The 21,997-nt window shown below is 39.5% G+C and overlaps 1 protein-coding gene across 1 annotated transcript in view; it reads left to right on the top strand.

The window, feature by feature from the left end:
* The window catches only part of AK4 (adenylate kinase 4), a 72,547-nt gene that overhangs the window by 24,039 nt on the left and 26,511 nt on the right, over positions 1–21,997 (top strand). The window contains exon 3 of the mRNA XM_082833878.1: positions 11,283–11,402. Coding sequence (XP_082690004.1) covers positions 11,283–11,402 — 120 coding nt within the window. The remainder of the gene's footprint in view (positions 1–11,282; positions 11,403–21,997) is intronic.

Here is a 21,997-nt window from a genome sequence, read left to right as displayed (position 1 = left end):
CCTTCTCCAGATGTTCATCGTGTGTCTATAAATGCATGTGTTCCTATTCTAGGCCAAGAAAATATTCCCGACGTAGGACATCCAGATTTTTTTTGGCTTAATGAAATTCCAGTATCTTTTTCTTTTCACGATTTATTTAAAGTCTTAAAATGAAGTTACTGTACAATTTGATTCTTTGAATCTGTGGGTGTGGGGGGGGGCGGTCACATATTTGACCTGCTAGTGGGATGAGAAGGCTTAAGGGTATTCCTTGTGCTTAGATATTGGATCACCTTCTTTCTCAGTAATGCTAGCCCCTACCCTATCCAGAGTCATGGTTTCTGTCCATGCATATTTTTATCTTGGCTATTACAGAAACACACCCACGGCCAACATATTTCTGGACCTAGGGTACAAAATTAGACTAAGTGAATGCAAATATCCAGTCTGACTAGAGAGGAAAAAAAGCAAAGAGGCCAAACAGAGCATTGGCCCTTATTCCCAGGCAGACTGTCACACCCGAGTTCTGGTCCGGACGCTGCTCCTCACATCTAGAATGGGCGTAATGATCAGCGCCTTAGCTGCCCATGAAGGCAGGGAGACTCTCAGTCTCTGGGGTCCCTGTCCTTACCTCAGAGGTAGAGTCTTGGTGGTGGAAAGGATCCTGCTGTGGTTTCAGGCGTACTTAGGAGCCAGCCCTCTAAGCCAAAAGCCGGGTACGGGAAATTGAAATTCCACCTCTGAGATGGCAGAGGAAGAGTCCACCTCCCTCGCGCAGATGAGGAAACTTGAGGCCGCGATAAGTGAAGGACATTGATGTGTTCAGTCCTGTGGGCAGAGACTTGGAGGCAAACTTCAGATCAAGACTCCAAATTCCCAGCCTGGTGGTAATTCATTGTAGCGTATTGGCTCTTTGCCTCATTATGAAGCCGTTAACAGTAGTTTTGAAAGGGTATTGTCCCTTGATAAAAATGCAGATATCACGAGTAAATAAACTGTATGATCTCACTTATGTGGAATCTAAAAAACACACAAAACAAAACAAAAAAACCTTGAGCTCATAGATATGGAGAACAGATTGGTGGTCAACAGATTGGTGGTCGCCAGAGGCGGGGGCTTTGGGGGATCAAAAGGTACAAACTTCAGTTATAAGAGTCCTGGGATGTCATGTGTAACATGGCGGCTATAATTAATAATACTGTATTACGTATTTGAATGTTGCTAAGAGAATATATCTTAAAAGTTCTCATCATAAGAAAAAACGTTTAGGGACTTCCCTGGCCATCCAGTGGTTAAGACTCCGTGCTTCCACTGCAGGGGGTGTGGGTTCGATCCATTCGTCAGGGAACTAAAATCCCACATGCTGTGTGGTGCAGCCGAAAGAAAAAAAAGAAAAAAAGAAGTTTGTAACTATGTATGATGACAGATGTTAACTAGACTGATGGTGGTGATCATTTCAAAATATATGCGAACATCAAATCATTATGTTGTAGGCCTGAAACCAATGTAATGTTATATGTGAGTCATATCTCGATAGAAAAAAAGAAATCACATTACAAATTCTTTCATTTTAATCTCAGAATTAGTGGTAAAGAGATAAACATTTGTACTTTACATAAATTTGGGTTCAAATCTAAAAAGAAAAAGAAATTTTTTTACTGTTAACATCCTTTTGATGGTAGGGAGTAATTGATTATATAGATCACGGATTTAAATAATTTTTTGCTGCAATTTCCTTTGGTTAAAACACAAATAATAATTGACCCTATGATGAGCTAAATTTTTTACCCTGAGACTGAATGGCAGAGGAAAGGTTTTGAAGACAGGTGTAGTTCATGTGAAATCAGGAGAGGTATGTGGTCAGTGACCTGAACCTGTTGGGCATCTTAGTCTGATGATGTCCAAAGGAACAAAGAACAAATAGGATTAGTCTTTATAGTTTCAAGGTTTTGCATTATTTTACAATAAATAAGTTATAAATTTATCTCAGGTACCTTCTTTTTAAATTTTATTTATTTTATTATTATTATAGTTTTTTTTGGCTGCTTTGGGTCTTCGTTGCGGCTCAGGGGCTTCTCTTTAGCTGCGGCATGCGGGTGTTCTCTCTCTAGTTGCGGCACGTGGGCTCTGTAGTTTGTGGCACGCGGGCTCGCTTGTTGAGGCGTGCGAGCTCAGTAGTTGTGGTGCGTGGGCTTAGTTGCCCCGTGTCATGTGGGATCTTAGTTCCCCGACCAGGGATCGAACCTGCATCCCCTGCATTGGAAGGCAGATTCTTTACCACTGGACCACCAGGGAAGTCCCAGAGCATACACTTTTTTTTTTTTTTTTTTGCGCGGTACGCGGTCCTCTCACTGTTGTGGACTCTCCCGTTGTGGAGCACAGGCTCCGGACGCGCAGGCTTAGCGGCCATGGCTCACGGGCCCAGCCGCTCCGCGGCATGTGGGAGCCTCCCGGACCGGGGCACGAATCCGTGTCCCCTGCATCGGCAGGTGGACTCTCAACCACTGTGCCACCAGGGAAGCCCGAGCATACACTTTTTAATAATTATGTTCATGAGTCTGTCCCCACTCCTCATTCTTGGAGGTGTTCTTATATTTGTATCTCTTGTGCCTTGCGTGTAGTAGATGCATAGAAAATTTTGGTTAGATAAGTGGCATGTTCCTGGGGAAGAGAGTTTTCACCTGTGGCTCTGAGTAATTGGAGTGACTCGCATACACTAGGGATAAAGTGGGAGGTCTCTGGTAGGGTGCTGGCAGAGTCATTGCACAGCTGGTTGGAGGCCCATGCCACAAAACACCCTTGTCATTGTTGTCCTTACGCTGGCACTTTCTGGGCTAGTTACTGAAAAAAGTATTTGACAAAGAAAGACAAAAGACAGCTATATTCAAATCAAATAAAAAGACCTCACTTGCCTTTGCTTAAAGTATTAATAGTAGTTGAGGTCTGGTTTCAAGAGACTTCCATTCCAGTAGTGGATTTTACCTGACTAAAGTTGATTATCTTTCTTAATCTCCACCTTTGTTAAAACAAATCTTTTTGTCTCCAGTGTCAAGAGATTAAGGGATCCTGGTTGACTTTCTGTTAACTCTGGACTAGGATTTTAGGGATAACTCTTCAGTAGTCAAAGGTGAATTAGCTGGCAGGTTGAATATTGGACCAAATACCCTCATTTAGTTTGTGACCAGTAGCCTCTTTCTGTTTCAAAATATATTTATACGGAATTTTATTGACAACGTAAGAGCTTGTATAACTTAATGTGATAATTACCGACTATTTAATTTTTTTACCTGACAGAGTAAAATTCCATAAAATTTTGCTATTGAAAGCTTTCTGTGGCTGGCACCTGATCCCCGTGTTTAGGTTCTGAGCTCTGGGACAGGCCTCCTCTGAGGTTGGCACAGGGCCTGGCCCATGGTAGATGCTGAATAAATATCAACTGAGTGAGTATTAAGTGGATTCAGAGAGTATTTAAACCATAAAACCAACCACATCCCATATTCTCCAGTTTCCCCTGAGTGAAGTGTTTACCATCTCCCCCCACCGCCCCATTTCAGTAATCTGCCTTTCACATATTGGACCTTTATGCATTTATTTCTTTTTGGAAGTCATTCAGTCTCTGGAATGTTTGAGCTGGCAGTTGTGAATATTTAGGGCGGCTATAGAATGGATTTTGTGCCACCTACTTATCTGCGAGTGTTTTCTCATGGTTTTTCTAAAGAAATGTTATTTGCTTAGTGGCTCTCCTAGTTATTTAGACAAAGGTATTTTTTTTTCTTTTCTTTCTTTTTTATAAATTTATCTTATATTTGGGTCTTTGTTGCTGCGTGCAGGCTTTCTCTAGTTGCGGCAAGCGGGGGCTACTCTTCGTTATGGGCTTCTCACTGTGGTGGCCTCTCTTGTTGCGGAGCACGGGCTCTAGGCACGTGGGCTTCAGTAGTTGTGGCACGTGGGCTCAGTAGTTGTGGCACGCGGGCTCAGTAGTTGTGGCTTGTGTGCTCTAGAGCACAGGCTCAGTAGTTGTGGTGCATGGGCTTAGTTGCTCTGTGGCATGTGGGATCTTCCCGGGCCGGGGATCGAACCCGTGTCCCCTGCATTGGCAGGTGGATTCTTAACCATTGCACCACCAGGGAAGTCCCGGTGTTTTCTTTTTAATCAAGATAATTCAAATCGTGTGCCCAAAATCTTCCCCTTTTAGCAGTGGACAGTGTTTTGCCATATTTGCTGCCCAGAATACAATGATCTATGTCAGTCTGTTAAGGCAAATATGGACAACTTTAATGTGAAAGAACTGAGGTCAATAAAAATATCTTCCATAGCCTGGAAGCCTGAGTTTTGGAGAAATGACCTATTTAATAGGTACTTAAGTTCTGTGTTGTCTTAAATTTTTCTATTTGGTGTTATTTTAAATATACAACTTAATAGGTAGTGTTAAATTCTGAAAACTTATATGTTGTCTGATCTGGCTAGAAATTGAAAATATATATTTCTCAAGGTAACCAAGGTCATGTCTATTTTAATTTATATTTAGTAGTAAGTAAATGGAATAGGTTTTTAAGATGCATTGCTACAAAATTTATATTGTAAAAGAGGTGTATTTTCTTCTAATACATTTAACATTAACAATGGTAATATATATCTATACATATACATACATAATTTTATAATACACACCATTTTGTCATCTGACACTTTCCATTTCTGAAGAAAGTTTTTCCAAATGTGGCCTTAATCTCTGGTGTTCTGGTCAATCTCATAAACACATGATTAGTTTTTTTATTTTTTAGTTGTTGTGACACTTAAGATATGCAAAGCTGTTGGCCTTTATTTGAGTTACTCTTAATTTATTAAGTTTATTTTTGAAAGCTTCCTGGTGGTTTATGGTTTATTATTTTAGTGAGTGTGTGTGTGCGTGCACATACGTGTACACACTAAGGATGCAAAAGTAGTGTAAGACAACGTATGTGTAGGTACAGCCTTTCTTTGGAATACTGCTTGAGGAATTGGAGCAGGTAAGTGTTTTATCCAAACATGCTGGCATTAGCGTTTAATGATACTGCTTTCTCCTCCAAGCAAACTGACAAGGGCAGATGAAGGTCCTGTCTCCTGGAATGGGCTTGTCTTCTAACTAGTGTTTTATTTCAGATTGCTGCTGTAGGGAAGTCTTCATTCAGGTGTAGATATGTTAAGGCCACTTTGCTCTGGCAGCTGTTGGCTTTTCCTGGTTTTTAGGGGGTGTGGGGTGTGGAGAGAGAGACATGGAACAAGTTTGATTTTGTATCAGATTAGAGGGCATGCTGTCTGTCCTGCTCCAGAGAAGAGCCCAGGCTGCCAAAAATGGGAAAGGATGCTGCTTAGGTCTTTCTCTTCACTAGTAAATTGGATTAAGATGGTTCTGGAAGTCTTCCACAGGGTTATTTTGAACTTGGAGTTGCACAGTCTCCGTTGGGTTAGCTCAAGGTACTCTCAAGGGCCAGAAGGTCTTCTGATGTTGCCTCTGCTTTGGACCAGGCCTGTTTGTGCTTGGATTATTGTCACAGACTCCTTGGCTTTCACCATGCCAACCCTGTCCAAATTTCACATCGCCGTGGGCATTGGTTTGTGTAGTCACACAAGGCCCTGCGCTTAGTGTAATGCTCTGCTGTTGCCATCTAGAAATTTTTAGTTTTTGAACAAGGAGGCTCCATATTTTCATTTTGCGCTGGGCCCTGCAAATTAAATAGTTGGCTTTAGCTGTGGGAATGGCATTTCTGGAACTACCCATTTTTCCTTTAGTCCCTCGAAGCCCAGACTCCTTAACCTACCTGTCTAGCTCTCTCTCATGGTGTGGTTTTGTCAGATGTCACTAACTGAAGTTCCTCCAAGTATGCCAAGCAGCCCCATGCCTCTGCAACGTTGGGTGCTGGTGTTTCCTTCTCCCCAGTTTTCCCTCCCCGACCTCATTCATTGCTATTCATAGTTTGAAAGGCTGAGGAAGTAAGACTGAGCTATGAAACCCTACATGGCTGTCTCACCTAGTTAGTACTGATCACATTTCATCTATATTTCCCTTGAAAAGGTTGATACCTGGCAAAGTTGAGCTATCTATGATCTTGGGGAAATGGTTCTGTAATAACTGTATAGGAAGATCACATTGATTTTTGCCAGGGGAAAAGAATTCTCTGTAATCTTCAGTGTATTCATTCATTCATGCAACAAAATTTTATGGAGTTATCTATACATGCCAGATTATATTCTAAGCACTGAGGATATGGCAGTGAGAAAAGTAGTATTATTTTTTCAATGAACTAATAGCAATATTCTGGTGGGGGAGGACAGAAAGTGAATTCACAAATACATCAATATACAATATGTAAAGTCTGTAGTTCTAGAAAATAATGCACAGTAGGATAAGAGAGTAGAGGGTGATAGGGGTGTGTGTTTGTGCTTGTGCTGCTGAGATAGGGTGGGAAGCCCTTTTTTTTTTTTTTTTTTCGCTGTACGCGGGCCTCTCACTGTTGTGGCCTCTCCCGTTGCAGAGCACAGGCTCCGGACGTGCAGGCTCAGCGGCCATGGCTCACGGGCCCAGCCGCTCCGCGGCATGTGAGATCCTCCCGGAACGGGGCACGAACCTGTGTCCCCTGCATCAGCAGGCAGACTCTTAACCACTGTGCCACCAGGGAAGCCCCGAGAAGCCCATTTTGAGGTGATACTTAATCAGAGATCTGGATGCAATGAGGGCTTGACCCATGTGAAATTCTGGAGGACAGAGTGTTCCCCGCAGAGGAAAGAACAAATGCAAAGGACCTGGCGAGGGCATGTGCTTATGATCTTCAGGAAAGTGCAAGGAGGCTGTTGTGTCTGGAATAGGATGGGCAATGAGGAGAGAAGTAGGAGATGGGGTCAGAGAACTAGGGCCTAATCACACAGGGCCTTGGAGACCAAGGTGAGGACTTGGCTTATACTTTCAATGAGATGGGAAGTCATTGGAGGGTTATGATGGGCTTGCATTTTAAAAGGATCACTCTAGCTGCTGTACTTATTGCAAAGGAGCCATCTCGCATGCTACTGACAAGCCAGGTAAGCTAAGAATTGAGAATTGGCTGTTTAGGTAGTCTAATTATTTATTCTTTTGGTTGGCTGATATGTGGAAGACCCCAGAAGCAATCTTTTGATTTTGTAGATGGTCAATGATTGGTATGGGTAAAGGACCCACTTTGATCTTAGCTATGAGATCGTTTATCAGTCTGTTGGTTCTCTGACCAATTGTCTCCTCTTCACTATATAAAGATTTCTAAATTAGGTTTTGGAGTGTATCTAGCTGCTGCCTTCCTTTGCTCAGCTTTCTGAGAAGCCGTGCGCTCCTGTTAACTGCCAGGGTGGTCCAGGGCCATCGCTGCCCTTCTCTCTCCTCACAACGACATAGCCTGTTCTGCAGCATCCCCACAGCTTGCTCAAATGTGTTGACCAATTGTTACTGTTGCACTATTATGTTTTGATCAGTTGTCTTGGATATGAGAGACACTGTGGAAGTAGAATTTCAAAATCTTCATGTTCAGTTAGATGTAAAAGAATGGGGAAAATCAAGACAACTGTGCTTAACCTTAGGTGACATCCCCTTATTCATGGGGAATAGGTTCCAAGGCCCCCAGTTGATGCCTGAAACTACAGAGAGTACTGAACCCTATATATATACATATATATATAGTATGCTTTTTCTCTATACATACATACCTAGGATAAAGTAATTTTGATAAAGTGATTTTATGGTAAAGTAATTTATAAATTAGGTAAAGTAAGAGATTAACAACAATAATTAATAAAATAGAACAAATTACCAGAATGTTCATTGCAGCTCTATTTACAATAGCCCAGAGATGGAAACAACCTAAGTGCCCATCATCGGATGAATGGATAAAGAAGATGTGGCACATATATACAATGAAATATTACTCAGCCATAAAAAGAAATGAAATTGAGCTATTTGTAATGAGGTGGATAGACCTAGAGTCTGTCATACAGAGTGAAGTAAGTCAGAAAGAGAAAGACAAATACCGTATGCTAAGACATATATATGGAACTTAAGAAAAAAAAATGTCACGAAGAACCTAGGGGTAAGACAGGAATAAAGACACAGACCTACTAGAGAACGGACTTGAGGATATGGGGAGGGGGAAGGGTGAGCTGTGACAAAGCGAGAGAGAGGCATGGACATATATACACTACCAAACGTAAGGTAGATAGCTAGTGGGAAGCAGCCGCATAGCACAGGGAGATCAGCTCGGTGCTTTGTGACCACCTGGGGGGGTGGGATAGGGAGAGTGGGAGGGAGGGAGACGCAAGAGGGAAAAGATATGGGAACATATGTATATGTATAACTGATTCACTTTGTTATAAAGCAGAAGCTAACCCACCATTGTAAAGCAATTATACCCCAATAAAGATGTTAAAAAAATAAATAAATAAAAAATAAAATAGAACAATTATAACAATGTACTGTACTAAAAGTTACGTGAATGTGGTCTCAGAGTATCTTATTGTACAAATTTAATGCATTTTTCATCTTAACTAAGCCCTTATCATGCACTGTGTTCATAACTTTTGCAGTTTGAGGTTCAGCAGCAAAACTGGCATGAATTTCTTTTTCCTTCTTCGCAATTTCACGGATAGATTTGTTCTTACCATATACCTTAGCAGCCTCAGCATACAATGTTTTTCGTTCCTCCTTAAGTCGAACTTTTACCTTTTCACTTAAAAGAAGCACTTTACAGCTTCTCTTTAGCACACCCAAATGGCCAACATCACTACTCTTGCACTTTGTGTCATTATTATGTAAAATATGGTCACTTGAAGGTACTGAGACAGTTGATCTGATAACCAAGATGGCTACTAAGTGACTAACAGGTGGGATACTCTGGACCAAGGGATGATTCACATCCCAGGCTGGATGGAGTAGGACGGCAAGAGATTTCATCATGCTGCTCAGAACAGCACCCGATTTAAAACTTACGAGTTGCTTATTTCTGGAATTTTCCATTTAATATTTTCAGACCGTGGTTGACCTTGGGTAAGTGAATCCAAGAAAACTGCGGATAATGGGGGACTCCATTACTGAGGAGGCAGGAAACATTAGGTTAAGAGCAGAGTGGGAGGGGAATGTTGAGTTTGGACCGGATACGTGTCAGAGGTGTCAGTGGAAGCCATTTAGGAGAGTCAGGAGATAATCAGAGGCCTTAGACGTATCATTTTTGATACTGTTCTCCATTAAATTACTGAATTCAGATATATCCTAATACCATAAATCCTCCATCTGAAGGGACCTAAAACATGAATTAAGCCCAATCCCCAATCCAGTTTTCAAAATCTCTCTATAATATCCCTTCCTGGGCAGTCTCCATTCAAACATTTCCTTAGGCAACTTTTCCTGTCCATTTATAATTCCTACTACTAGTCCTAATTCTAAGCCCTGAGGATTAAATAAATTAATGCCTTTTCCATGTGCCAAGTATCAGGTTATGGGTAAATTGTCATGACCTTCTCTGGCTCTTCTCTTTTCCAAACAAGACAATTCCTACTCATTACTGTTTCCTCATGGGATATTTGGAGGCAGTTCACGTCTTGGTCTCTCACCTTGGAAGATGTGTATTTGTTCTTTATATGTACCTTAAAGTTTGGTGGATGAGACTAAAAACAGGGATCTGGGGCTGGCCTGACCATTGCAGAGCAAACACCAAGCTTGTCAGTTACTCTGAGCATTCTGTCTGACGGTGATTTTTCAGATATAAAACATATATACCTTACAGGTATTACTGAAGAGAACTGAAAGCATGCATTCACACAAAAACTTGTACACTGCAGCATTATTCAGAATATCCAAAGAGTGAAAAGAAATATGATATGTCCATACAATAGAATCATAATATTAAGCCATGAAAATGAATGAAGTACTGTAGGTGGTACAACATGGATGCATCTTGAAAACATTATGCTAAGTAAAGGAACCAGACACAAAAAACCACATAGTGTGCTTCCATTTATGTGAAATGTGCAGAGTAGGCAAATCTATAGACACAAAGTGGATTAGTAGAAGCCAGGGCCTAGAGGGAGGAGGAAACGGGGAATGACTGCTAATAGGTACAAGGTTTCTTTCTGGGGTCTTATAAATGTTCTGAAATTAGGTAGTGGTGATGGTTACACAACACTGAGGAAGAATTAAAAAAACCACTGAATTGTACACTTTAAGATGATGAATGTTGTGGTGTGTGAATTATATCTCAGTAAAGCTGTCATTAAAAAATATGGGTATTACCTCCTGTCTAAAGTTGAGGATCTTAGGAATCAATGAAATAACATGTATAAGTGCCTGGGATAATATGTACTCTCAGTTAAGATTGTTATTGTTGCGCTTAAGTAAAGTAATACTGCTTAGAGATCAGTAACTGCAACTTTTAGTCACTGTTACATTTGTCGAATATTACCTGTTAAATCGTATGCAGTCATCAAATCCTTGTTGAATGAATGTGTTTTGTTCACATTCATGTTTAGCCACATATATGTTCTGTTTCTTGCACGTTACCGAATCCACATCATTGGGCCTAATTTTGAGATCCTTGTCCAGTGATGGGAACTCTTCACCGCCCACGTTTCAGTGTTGAAGTCAGAGTTGGGAGTATAGGCTCAGTCTGGGGAAGGAAGGGCTCTGCCTTAAATTCTAGGTGAAGGTGGAGGCTAAATGATTCTTGAGCTTTTTTACCTAGTAATATAATTCTGCTATATGTTTTTATAAGAACTTAATTGGCCTGTCAAGAATGTGTTTCTTAATGGTTCATTATCAGATCCCTGGAGAGCAGAGGACTTCATCTTGGTTAAAAAAAGAAATTCAGTTCCTAGAAATTTAGCAGATTTAAACTGCTAATTTGTTCTCCTGAACCCAACTTACAATTTCCACATATAAGAAATTGTTATTTTAAATTATGATATGAGCATTTTTTTCTTTGAAAAAAATTTTAAAATTCACATCTTTTTATGAACTTGGCATTCCACTAATAACACTGCGTTGCTTCTACAACTGCGTCAGCAAGGTGCCATCTGCTTATCCTGAGGCTCATGAAAAGAAATAAACCGGTTGATGTTTGTGTCATCCAGCATTCTTTCTAGAAGAGCAGTGGAAAATTTTTCCTTTGGTCTCTAAGGAGTGGTTGTGCCTCTCAGCTTCCCCGTGCCATCAGGGAGGAATGAGAAAGAAGGCAAAACTGTCAGAAAAGAGTTTGTAAGTTTTTTTTTTTGAAGCTTCTTTTTTGAGAGTGTCTTTTTCCTGTCTTTAATAGAAGTTGGTGATATGGCAAAGCAGTACATAGAGAAAAGTCTTTTGGTTCCAGATCACGTGATCACACGCCTCATGCTGTCAGAGCTGGAGAACAGGCGCGGCCAGCACTGGCTACTGGATGGTGAGTTGAACGTGTGGGTCCGCTGGACCTCTGCCAATAGTGGGTCATTGTCTCCTTGCACACTCCCGTATTTCTTACAGGTTGCAAAATGCCCTTTTCCCCTAAACGTTCAGTCATCTATTTAGACATATTCCAGTTTGGCAACGTGATAGAAACCTCACGTGGTGAAACCTTTTAATTCCTCTGTCTGCAGACCACCATCCCTAGAGCCGTCAGCTTGAAGCAAACCTTCACTGAATTCCTGTTATTGTTCCAGTTTTGATCGTGCCTTTGTTTCCATGACTAAGTTGTCATAAGTATGACTCATCTTAAATCAGAGGTTCTTTCATTCAAAATAGGCCACATAAATTAAAAACATTAGTTATCATTTTTTACCTGTCAGATTAAAAAAGATAGAAAATCTGAAAACCATAAGAATATAGGAAGTAAGTATTCTTGAGAGGATAAAATGGGCAACCTTTGGAGGGCAGTTTAGCAGTCTTTATATTTTTTGATTCAGCAATTCCCTGCTTGATTTCTTGCCTAAAGATGTATGTTAAAGGATGTTTGTTTTCAGTGTTATTTGTAAATAGCAAGACACTGGTAACAACCTATCTATCTATCATAGGGTTGCCTTAAATTTTGGTATGTCCATTAACCAAATAATCTGTACCTCTGTGTTGATATGGATAGAGCTCTAAGGTAAACTGCTGAGTGAAAAAAGCTAGTTGCAGTATAGTTAATATCATATACTATTATCTCCATAGAAATGGAGTGACAGTATAATATTACTATGTATACTTACAAACACATACATAAGCTGTCTTTGGAAGGTTATAAAAAACTGATACTAGTGGTTGGCTCTGGGTAAAGATTAGGGTTGGGAGAGAGATTTACCTTTCACTGTATATACCCATTCCTATTGTTTGATTTTTAATATTTAAATGATACATAGGCCTGATTTTTAAAAAAAAACTCAGACAAATATCATGTGATACCACTTATATGTAGGACTAAAAAAATGATCCAAAATCAACTTACTTACAAAACAGAAATAGACCCACAGACATAGAAAACAAACTTATGGTTACCAAAGGGGATAGCAGTGGGGAGGAGATAAATTAGGAGTTTGGGATTAACATATACACACTACTATATGTAAAATACGTAAACAACGTGGACCTACTCTATAGCACAGAGAACTATATTCAATATCTTGTATTAACCTATAATGGAAAAGAATATGAAAAAGTATATATATTCAATTATACATATAACTGAATCACTTTGCTGTATACTTGAAACTAACACAACATTGTAAATTAACTATACTTCAATTTTATAAAAATGATTAAAAAAAACTCAGTCACTCCTATGGTACTTAACCCAGGAAGATGCATACAGATGCTCACACACACAATACCTCACAGTTTTGTACTCGAGGAAGCTGGAATTAAGAATCATCTACTTTTAAGTGTTACCAGTATAAATCTTTTCATTTATTAAAGGGAAAAAATGGACTGGATGGATGATTTGTCTTACTCTTTAATAGCAGGATTCCTTGGCAATGAAAATAAGAACTTGATGAATATACTGCTTTCTAGGTACAGAAAGGGTAGTGAGATTTATATATAAGAAACTTCTTTCCATTGCACAGTAGTTTTCCTTCAGTTCACACAATGCACTTTTTCCTATCTCAGCAAGTTGCGACAGCTGAAACTTTGATGTTTGCCAGCCACAGAGAAGCCAGAGTGAATTGTCCTACATTTTAACTATCACATTGCCTATATTTCTCCTAAAGTCTGGAGCCGTAAATCTCCATAATGACCAACTTGTGGTAGAGTATTTATTCTATATGGGTGTTTCTCAAAGTGTATAGTGTGCAGTGTTAGTAATGGCTAGACAAAAAAAACAGACTTTGTAGTTAAATGTGTTTAGAAAATGTCAATTTAGGGCTTCCCTGGTGGCGCAGTGGTTGAGAGTCTGCCTGCCGATGCAGGGGACACGGGTTCGTGCCCTGCCGGGAAGATCCCACATGCCGCGGGGCGGCTGGGCCTGTGAGCCATGGCCGCTGAGCCTGCGCGTCCGGAGCCTGTGCTCTGCAACGGGAGAGGCCACAAGACTGAGAGGCCCGCGTACCGCCAAAAAAAAAAAAAAAAAAAAGAAAGAAAGGAAAAAGAAAATGTCAATTTAAATGTTAAATGTTGCTTGAATTTACTGAGCACTTACTGTATGCCAAGTATTGTTCTGAACATTTGATATTTATTATCTCATTCAATTCCTACAATAACCATATCAAGGTACAGACTGTTATTTCCATTTATTGATGAGAAAACAGAAGCAAAGGAAGGTTCACTTGCCTATCCAAAGTTAACCAATTTCTTAGGACTTTAATGAACCTTTAATATGATAAATGTGATTTAACTGTTCATAGAAGGAAATGTCACGAGGCGTTCTGAATGTATATGACCATAGAATCTCCTACCCTACCTGTAACCTCTGGGATTTGTTCTATGGTCCATTCTTTGTGAACTATACTATTCAACGTTTATTCTTCACTTTGGAGGTGTTCTGAAAAGTTGACTGTAGAGTAGATCATATCTTTCTAGAATGCCTTCCATTTAAAAAAATCAGGACCTATGTTCTCATGGGGCTGGAGGGAACCAAGAGACTGAACTGAAAACTTTTGTCAAGAGAAAGGCTATAATGGCCCGTGGAAGGCATGTGTTTATCAGGCAGTAATGAATAAAGCTCCTACTGTGTGTCAGGCACTATCAGGTGCTGTTGATAAAATGACAAGACACTTTCTGTATTCTTACGGGACTTATATTACAGTAGGGGAGTCAGGTGTGTAAAAAATTGACAGTATAATAAAATCATATACATGTGGTACACTGAAGACACAAAGGAGAAAGTTGTCGGTTCTATTGGTGGGAGGCAGGAGTGGAACAACTTTATGGAAAAAGAGATGAATAGAGAGATGTCCTGCAGGTTGACTAATGGGGGTTGGGAAGAAGGATTTTTTCAGCAGAGGCGCAATGTGAACTGGGTAAGAGAGGAATGACTTAGCCTAGTGTTTTCCTGGGCCTGCAAACAGAGAGACAGGGGAAATCCTGGGGTGATGGACTTTGATTCTATGCAGAGATGGTGGAACTGGAAATTTTTGGCTATAGGGACCACCGAAGAGTTAAAAAGGGGAATAACATAATCGGATGTATTTGTGTTTCAGAAAGACTATTCTGTTAGCAGCAGAGCTACTAGATGCTGGGGTAGGGGAGGAGGTGGTGACTAGAAGCTGAGTAAGAGATTGTTGGCACAATTGGGCCAAGAGATGCTGAAGGCCTGAATTTAAGCACCAGCAGTGAGATGGCGAGGAGGCACCATTCCTGAAAGACTGCATTGAGGAGGAAGAATTGACAGGAGTGTGACTGATGTTAGGCACTGTAGCCCTGGGGTTTTCTTTGATCGCCTTCCCAGCTTTTGGAGTTTCTTGGCTGTCATCACCTTCCCTACACTTCTCCAGCTATGTTAATTTCTCCAGACTCTGAATATTTAACTCAAAAAAGTTAGTCTCCCACTACTTCTTCTTATGTGGGTGTTTGCCGGGACTGATAAACTTTAGCTCTGCCGCCACCTAACAGTAATTTCTCTAGTTTAAATTCTTTAATTGTAAGGCTTCTCACCTTATAAAATAAACTTGTGTAGTTTTAAGTAAACTTAACTGTTTTAAAAAAGGATCATCTATGTTAAACTCCTTTGGGAAGGTGGTTAGTATAATAACCACTGATCCCAGTTAGAACCAGACTACCCCCTTTGAATCCCAGCTCTGCCATTGTCAGTGCCCTTGGGCAAGTTACCCGTAGGTCTCTGCGTTGTTTTCCTCATGGAAAACAGAGATTACAAAAAGGATGAAGTAAGTGAATGTCCGGAAAGTGCTTATATTTGCCATATAGTAAGTGCTATATGAGATTTTGTGATTTGTTGTGCATAAGGTCCAGGTCATGAATTTTTGTTTTTAGGTTACGACATGAAGTGTTAAGTTCAAAAATAGTTTAAAAAGTATTCAGCCACGTGAAGTTGGAAAAGTCAGCTTCAGTTGTGAAATGTTTTATGTATCTTTTCACTGCTTTGTTTTGCTATGACTTCCTCTCGGTGAGTAACTGAAGTTCTTTTACCTCATAGGCCTGTTTTTAGTAAAGGACGTCAGTCTCCTAACTGATTTAGTTTGTATCTTTCTAAACACATCTGGTCATGGTTTCGGTTGTGATTTTTCTTTAAAGCTCTGGAATAAATCCATTTGGCAAAGTGAGGACCATCAAGAATGCTAAGTTCTGTGTTCAGTTTGAAACTCCTTATGTTCCAGGGCACGTGTTCTGCAGAGGACGTGCCTATGGAGCGTGCTAAAGGTGATTGCATGTGGAAAGGTCAAGAAAAGAATTCTGGATGATAGATGATTCATCGTCTTGGTCCATATGGCTGTAAACAGGCATCCTGCAAATGGTGGGTGGAAACACGTAGCATGGATGCAAACCAAGGGGACGCCAGGGGTGGCAGTGGATGGGCTTGGTGAGTGCTCTGTGGTTTGGTCAGCTATGTCCTTGCTAAAAACAGTTCAGCACCGCCTTGCCTTCACAGTGTGCTTTTTAGTTGGATAAGAAACACTCTTTTATGTGTTAATATGTGTATATAAGTGTGGTTTTTCCCCTCTTTTTTTCTTTCTTTAATTTCTTTAGATGTTTAATGTGTGAGAGTGGTTTTCTGAAAATAATTTTAATTTTTAAGACAAATATTCAACCAGAGTAATGTCATGCACAAGCCTTCTAATTTTGCTATGATGGTTTTGGGTTTTTTTTTGTTTTTTAAAGAGGGTGTTTACTGCTTACTAGGTGATCTTAAGGTGAAGTAACTAGGGAACAATAACCAGCTCTTATAAATAACCAGCTCAAATACAAATTCTTCACTTTTTAAAAAGCAGCTGGCAGTGAGATGGGGCCCGTAGGGAGGTGTGTTAGGTAGTAGATTTTTTTGTTTGTTTCTAAACTTGGTTGCCAAAACGTGTGCATTTAAACAGTAACCTGCAAGTTCTCAGGCTCAGTCCCAATTTATCTCAAGATGTAACAGAATTGTCTGCCAGGTGACTTTAGGTGTCATCTAAATATTTAAATTTGTTGTCAAAGTTCGGTTTGACAGAAAGCAATCTTAAATTTTGGAATTATAAGTGGAATATAATTTAAGCCTTTTCATTGGAGATAAAGATAACTTTACAAGGAGAGTCATCATTCAGTCCATGGTTGTATATTCCATTTGATTCATTCTGAGCACTAGCTGGTGCCTTCTGTGGGTAATTCTGGGATTTATTTATTTATTTTTAGCACAAGTCAGAGCCACTTCAGGGTGTGCCGTGTTTGTATGTGTTTGTTTTCCCTGAGAGGTGAATGATCTCAGACCTAAGATATTCCAGGATACATGCTCATTCAGAGCCCTTGGTATCCAAGTGAAAGGTGGATGCTGGGAAACCAGACTACAGATGGTGGAGCTACAGTATCTTGTCCTGATTTTGCAAATGTGTTTTACCATACTGGACTGTACATAACTGCTCTGACCTTATCCCCTTCATATTTTTCTTTCTGAATCAGACCTCTGAATGGTTTTACATCCCACTGGGCAACATATGCCTACAGAAAAAAAAGCTGACAATCCCGTGTCTTCTGAGTCACATCTTTTAAGAAATGCCAAGGGCAATTTTTTTCTGTTGCCCTTGTGAATGTAGGGTATGTTTCAAAAATAAAATGTATAATAGGTTTGTTTGGAAGGTCACTGAAGATATTCTCTTTGGAAAAAAAGAATCAGGCTTTCTTCTCATGTGTGTGTGTGTGTGTGTGTGTGTGCGTGCGCGTGCGTGTGTGCATTTAAGAGGGTGATAGGTTATTTTACTCATTTACCTTCAGATGTGTCTTTTTTTATTGAAGTATAGTTGATTTACAATCTCAGCTGTACAGTAACGTGACTCAGTTATACACATGTAGACATTCTTTTTTTTATAGTCTTTTCCATTATGGTTTATCACAGGGTATTTAATTTAGTTCTCTGTTATACAGTAAGAGTACCTTCAGATGTTTAGTCCTGAAAAATATTGTCAGATAACATTTGTATAACATTTGTATAACATTTGTATCTTCGATCACTGTTAAGGCAATATGTATACTGTCATACCTTGGACAGAAGGTTTGAAGCAATTGGAGTGACTGCTAAAGAATGGAGAGTCATAGACTTGATGGAACTTTATTGGGTACAGTGGCAGTGTTCATGCCTGCTAAGCATGGACTGAACAATTGTAATCTTTGGTGCCTCACCAGGCTCATCCTTCTTGATGCGCTCATATGTATAGGAATGAATATGAAAATGAAAAAGATATGTATATGTACAGACACCAATACAGATATTAGAACTTAGCATTTCAATAATAAACTGCTGAGAAATTTAACAAAATTTAACAGAATGTTAAGTCTTTGTGAGGGTCATCTTTGGTTTAAATCACAGTATAAGAACTTTTTTTTTTAGACTTTTTATTGTATATTGGAGTATAGTTGATTAACAATATGTTAGTTTCAGGTGTACAGCAAAGTGATTCAGTTATACATATGGATGTATCTATTCTTTTTCAAATTCTTTTCCCATTTAGGTTATTACATGATATTGAGCAGAGTTCCTTGTGCTGTACAGTAGGTTCTTGTTGGTTATCCATTTAAAATATAGCAGTGTGTAGCCACAGCAATCAGAGAAGAAAAGGAAATAAAAGGAATCCATATCGGAAAAGAAGAAGTAAAGCTGTCACTGTTTGCAGATGACATGATACTATACATAGAGAATCCTAAAGATGCTACCAGAAAACTACTAGAGCTAATCAATGAATTTGGTAAAGTGGCAGGATACAAAATTAATGCACAGAAATCTCTGGCATTCCTATACACTAATGATGAAAAATCTGAAAGTGAAATCAAGAAAACACTCCCATTTACCACTGCAACAAAAAGAATAAAATATCTAGGAATAAGCCTACCTAAGGAGACGAAAGACCTGTATGCAGAAAGTTATGAGAACTGATGAAAGAAATTAAAGATGATACAAATAGATGGAGAGTTATACCATGTTCTTGGATTGGAAGAATCAACATTGTGAAAATGACTCTACTACCCAAAGCAATCTATAGATTCAATGCAATCCCTATCAAACTACCACTGGCATTTTTCACAGAACTAGAACAAAAAATTTCACAATTTGTATGGAAACACAAAAGACCCCGAATAGCCAAAGCAATCTTGAGAACGAAAAACGGAGCTGGAGGAATCAGGCTCCCTGACTTCAGACTATACTACAAAGCTACAGTAATCAAGCCATTATGGTACTGGCACAAAAACAGAAAGATAGATCAATGGAACAGGATAGAAAGCCCAGAGATAAACCCACGGACATATGGTCACCTTATCTTTGATAAAGGAGGCAGGAATGTACAGTGGAGAAAGGACTGCCTCTTCAATAAATGGTGCTGGGAAAATTGGACAGGTACATATAAAGGTATGAGATTAGAACACTCCCTAACACCATACACAAAAATAAGCTCAAAATGGATTAAAGACCTAAATATAAGGCCAGAAACTATCAAACTCTTAGAGGAAAACATAGGCAGAACACTCTATGACATAAATCACAGCAAGATCTTTTTTGACCCACCTCCTAGAGAAATAGAAATAAAAACAAAAATACACAAATGGGACCTAATGAAACTTCAAAGCTTTCGCACAGCAAAGGAAACCATAAACAAGACGAAAAGACAACCCTCAGAATGGGAGAAAATATTTGCAAATGAAGCAACTGACAAAGGATTAATCTCCAAAATTTATAAGCAGCTCATGCAGTTCAATAACAAAAAAACAAACAACCCAATCCAAAAATGGGCAGAAGACCTAAATAGACATTTCTCCAAAGAAGATATACAGACTGCCAACAAACACATGAAAGAATGCTCAACATCACTAATCATTAGGGAAATGCAAATCAAAACTACAATGAGATATCATCTCATACCAGTCAGAATGGCCATCATCAAAAAATCTAGAAACAATAAATGCTGGAGAGGGTGTGGAGAAAAGGGAACACTCTTGCACTGCTGGTGGGAATGTGAATTGGTACAGCCACTATGGAGAACAGTATGGAGGTTCCTTAAAAAACTACAAATAGAACTACCATATGACCCAGCAATCCCACTACTGGGCATATACCCTGAGAAAAGCATAATTCAGAAAGAGCCATGTACCAAAATGTTCATTGCAGCTCTATTTACAATAGCCCGGAGATGGAAACAACCTAAGTGTCCATCATCAGATGAATGGATAAAGAAGATATGGCACATATATACAATGGAATATTACTCAGCCATAGAAAGAAACGAAATTGAGCTATTTGTAATGAGGTGGATAGACCTAGAGTCTGTCATACAGAGTGAAGTAAGTCAGAAGGAGAAAGACAAATACCGTATGCTAACACATATATATGGAATTTAAGAAAAAAAATGTCACGAAGAACCTAGGGGTAAGACAGGAATAAAGACACAGACCTACTAGAGAATGGACTTGAGGATATGGGGAGGGGGAAGGGTAAGCTGTGACAAAGCGAGAAAGAGGCATGGACATACATACACTACCAAACGTAAGGTAGATAGCTAGTGGGAAGCAGCCACATAGCACAGGGAGATCAGCTCGGTGATTTGTGACCACCTAGAGGGGTGGGATAGGGAGGATGGGAGGGAGACGCAAGAGGAAAGAGGTATGGGAACATATGTATATGTATAACTGATTCACTTTGTTAAAAGGAGAAACTAACACACCATTGTAAAGCAATTATATTCCAATAAAGATGTAAAAAATAAAATAAAATAAAATATAGCAGTGTGTGCATGTCAATCCCAAACTCCCTAAATACCCCCGTCTCCAGAACCCTTCCCCCCAGTAACCATAAGTTCAGAGAACTTGGTTTTTATTCCATGACTCTTCCTTTGTTCAGTGTCCTTGGTATCTGAATGAGCTCAGAGTATGTGACTGAAAAACATGGTAAAACTCTGGATCTCTTCTTCTTAATTTTGTTGGATTCTCTCCTGAGACCCCGTCCCTGTGTCCATTTCTGGTGGGTTTCTTCTGATTGATCTGACTGCTACCCCAGGATCAGGAACAATCTTAATATAGTAGACAATCCTGACTTTGTTTAATTCAGTTTGTGTTTTCAGGGAATGACTAGATTTTAACATGCGAGCACTAACGGCCATATGGGAACCATATGTATACAGGTATTTGAGCACATCCTAGAAAAACTTGGTTCAGAGCTCAAAAAACAAATTGAGTATACATGATTTGTGTATCCCATCGATCCATCGGAAGAGGGAGTAGCACACTTCCCGACCTCATAGCCCAGGAGGAGCAAACGCTGCATTAAACAATCATAGTGTAGGATCTTGGGAGCACCAGTGAAGGGGGTGAGAGGGGAGAGGTAGCACAGAGGAGAAAGTGACTGGCCCTCCCTTGGGGGTGAGGGAGGCAGCTATTAGGAAGGTTCCTGGGAGAAGGTGACACCAAGAGCAAAATTTGGGAAGGGGGAATAAAGCACATTCTAGATGGAGGGAACATCATGTACAAAAGGTACAGAGGCATGAGAAAAGAATCTAAAAAAGAGTGGATATATGTCTATGTATAACTGATTCACTTTGCTGTACAGCAGAAACTAACATATTGTAAATCAACTATACTCCAATAAAAATTAATTTTAAAAACAAAGGTATAGAGGCATGAAACAACAAGGTGTGTTCTGGAAACCACAAGTAATTGGATAATCCTAGAGCTGAAAGTATGAGCAGATGAGGCTGGAAAAGTGGATGGGGCCAAAAGTTAAACACTTCTTGAAATTCAAAAACAGGGAGTTAAGTGTCAAAGTTAATATTATAAATGAGGTGGAAGGAAGTTAAAAATAAAATTTAAAACTGAGTTTGAAAGAGTGAATAATTTATATTTTAACTTTCCTTTCAACTAACATTTAAAAGTTAACTAAATTTAAAAAAAATTTTAAATTCAGACATACTTTAGGTATTAAAGCATGGTTTCCCTGTAGTTGGGCCTGTCGTGTCGTACACTTTCAGATGCACTTAGCTCATTTGCTAATGCTGCTTACTTAGAAGTCTGTAAAGTAAGGCACAGGATGAAACTAATTTTAGATGTTAGGAGAGGCTGCTTCCCTAATTTAGGAAGGAGGTATCTTGGCAATTGGATGAACTAAGACAATTCATTGCAAAACTACATCCAAAGCTTATGAGGTATACTTTGCTGGTTTAATAATAAAACAATTATTGTACACTTACTATGCACAAAGTTCTATACTAAGAAAACAGTTATGTGGTGGAAAAAGCATGGACTTAGGAGTCAGGCCTTATTAGCTTGTAGTCTTGAGCAAGCAAATTTACCTTTCCTGGTTTCTTTTTTTCTCATCTGTAAAATAGGAGTATGTATGTCATAGGTTTGCAAGGATTGGCTAACAAATGTAAAACTTGTAGTGGAGTTCTGGAACACAGTAGG

Source organism: Leucopleurus acutus (assembly GCF_964270905.1).
Source record: "Leucopleurus acutus genome assembly, chromosome: 2".
Classification (NCBI taxonomy): Eukaryota; Metazoa; Chordata; class Mammalia; order Artiodactyla; family Delphinidae; genus Leucopleurus; species Leucopleurus acutus.
The sequence above is the reverse complement of the archived record's forward strand: the minus strand, read 5'-3'. Positions and strand labels throughout refer to the sequence as shown.